Source organism: Trachymyrmex septentrionalis, unplaced genomic scaffold, assembly GCF_001594115.1.
Source record: "Trachymyrmex septentrionalis isolate Tsep2-gDNA-1 unplaced genomic scaffold, Tsep1.0 scaffold15, whole genome shotgun sequence".
In the NCBI taxonomy this organism is placed as follows: Eukaryota; Metazoa; Arthropoda; class Insecta; order Hymenoptera; family Formicidae; genus Trachymyrmex; species Trachymyrmex septentrionalis.
Window position 1 is genome coordinate 960052 of NW_017304653.1, and position 2710 is coordinate 962761.

Sequence of the window (2710 nt, forward strand, 5' to 3'; positions counted from 1 at the left end):
CAACTAAAAATTAAAACAAATTTTTTATGATTCAACATCAATTAGACGTCAAATTGACGTTTAATCGTCAGTCATTTCTCGCTGAGAATTTGTGAGATCAATTTGCATGAAGAGTGAACAGCAACAATACTTAAATATTTAAATTTCAGGATAGGTATACATGTTCGAGTAGCATATGGTCATTTGCTGTGACATTGTGGGAGGTAATGAGTCTGGCTAGAGAAAAACCTTTTCAACATCTGTCAAATGATCAAGTTATTCAGAACGCTGAGCATATGTATTACGGAGCGGAGCTACAAGTAAGTAAATTATCTAATCGGCAATCATTTTACAATTAATCACTCTCTAATTCATCGATTAATCATTAAATCTTGCTCGAAAATTGAATTTTAACACATTACAAATTAACTTAATCTTAAGCAATCAAATTTTGGATATATTACATTTAATTGTGTATTAAAAATAATTGTACGAAATATTAATACAATTGGAATTTATATTGTAATAGTCACAAATAAAAATTGAATAAAACTTTTTACTTATTACACTAAAAAAAAAATTTAATAATAGCTACTAAATGTTTAGTGAAATAATACCAATTAAATGTTTGATTAATATAGCCAGAAATTATTTTGCTTTCCTAATTAATTTAATAAATATTATCGTATAGTAATATTATTTGGTAGCTATTACCAAAATCTTTTCTCAGTGTATTTGTTATTTCACTTCGAATACTTATATTTTAGGTACTTTTACCGAAACCAACAATGTGTCCGGAGGAAGTCTATCGGATGATGTGCTCATGTTGGAGAAGAGATGAAACATCGCGACCAACCTTCAAGGATATCTATACGTTCCTGAAGAATATAATAGCGGACTATCGACCTGGTGCATAAATAACCTTGGTTATTGTACTGTGATACGAAATCGACAGCTAATCTCCCGGAATGTGAACGACATCGTCGGAAATATTCCGAGCAGGACAAAGCATTACATGAGATCATACTCACCGGGCATGACGCCTTGCGTGAAATCAGATTCTCCAGAAATGTACAATCGTTAGTTTTAGATATACGTATGTATCGGAGGCACTAGATCTTGTGTTTCCTTCCTTGCGCAGAAAACTCGACAAATGAAAAATCGCACGCCGAGTACAAAGCTCAGCAGTGATCGAAAATGATTTCCCGCGGACTCTATTGCGCGTAATCTGTTAGCCGGACAAGTAATAGCGATAATGGAATGAATGCCAAACGAGCACAAGGAGAGAGGTATAATTGACGTATAAGTGTTAAGTTTGTTTTCTTCAGATAATCAAGATCGATAATTTCGCTCTTCAACTCGAGTGTATAATCGCGTCACTTTTTTGTCTGGACGTTTAATAAGATTTCATTTTCTAGTCAATACAAATCTTTAATTCTCACGAAAGTGCTATCGTGTACAGTATTCTAACATTAATAATATGTAATGTACGCTAATATGCTCAGTACTGATAAAGTCTATCCATTTGTACATATAAATTTAGGTCTTAATGCTAGGTAAATGAGAAATTTTTATGGCAGTAAGTTTCACGACGGCTATTTCCTTTTTTTTTCCTTTCACACGTTAAATTATTACATTCAACTTTTCTATAAGCCTGACGATACGTGAAAATGGCACTAAAATTCTTTTTTATATTAAATCGCAAATATATAACGAATTGAGTTCGCTTAAGTATAAAAAAATATCCATAAAAATAAAATCGAGTAATATTTGACAAAGTCAGATACTTAGTCGATTAAATAAAGCCGCGAGATAATTTTATTAGCTTACCGTCTTACTACGCCTTAAAAATTTCAACTTAGTCATCTTGTACATTTGAAGCCCATCAATAGTAAGTACTTATTATTCCATTATTCGTTTAAATTGGAATTGTACTACGCTAAGAGGTGTAGATTACAAGATTTACCCAAAGACGTAACATGAACATATCTTCGCTCATTTTTATTTAAGAATAGAAAAAGATGCTGAAAACATCTAGCAACGTATCGTGCTTTGGAAGAAATAAATAAAAATTTAAACAATGCCATATATTTGTTGGAATTTCAAATTACGGACGCTTGAGCGTATCGACAAGATAGCAATACAAAATAAAAATGTTAATAAAAAGATATAGAATAATGATATAACAATATGTATTTGTCTTATTGCTGCAGAATAATTTCATTTACTTGTATTAATTTTATTTATATAATATCCATTGTAATTATTTTTCGATTCATAATTAATATTTTTATATAATTACTATTATAAAATAAGTTGACTAATAATGAAATTCAGTTCGTCAATATGAAAGTAATTTACAAAAAAATAGAAACGTTCAAACGTCCTAGCCCTTATTTTTCAAAGCTAAAAAGACTAAATAAATTTTCAGATTTATCGTTATAATTGGTTGTCGGATTAAAATATGTAAACAAGAACAAAATTGATATCAATCTCGATGAATGATAAAATTGTTTATAGAATGCTTGTTCGTAGAGTGCTTGATGACGAGCCAATCTTTTCAATAAATTCATTCATCTGAAAGATCCAATGAAAGATCTATTACCACATCATTTGATTTGGTTAATCGATTATGAATATTAAATCTTCCAGGCTCTTAATTGCAGGAACACAAAAGTTATTAACAATAACTCATTTAGAAGCTTACAGTATATTCAATCTCAAGACGATC

General features: G+C 30.3%; 1 protein-coding gene across 1 annotated transcript in view; it reads left to right on the forward strand.

The window, feature by feature from the left end:
- LOC108745819 (discoidin domain-containing receptor 2-like) overlaps positions 1-1313 on the forward strand; it is a 79232-nt gene extending 77919 nt beyond the window's left edge. Inside the window, exons 16-17 of the mRNA XM_018482192.1 lie at positions 150-299; positions 747-1313. Coding sequence (XP_018337694.1) covers positions 150-299; positions 747-896 — 300 coding nt within the window. The 3' untranslated portion in view covers positions 897-1313. The remainder of the gene's footprint in view (positions 1-149; positions 300-746) is intronic.
- Positions 1314-2710: the final 1397 nt, after the last annotated feature.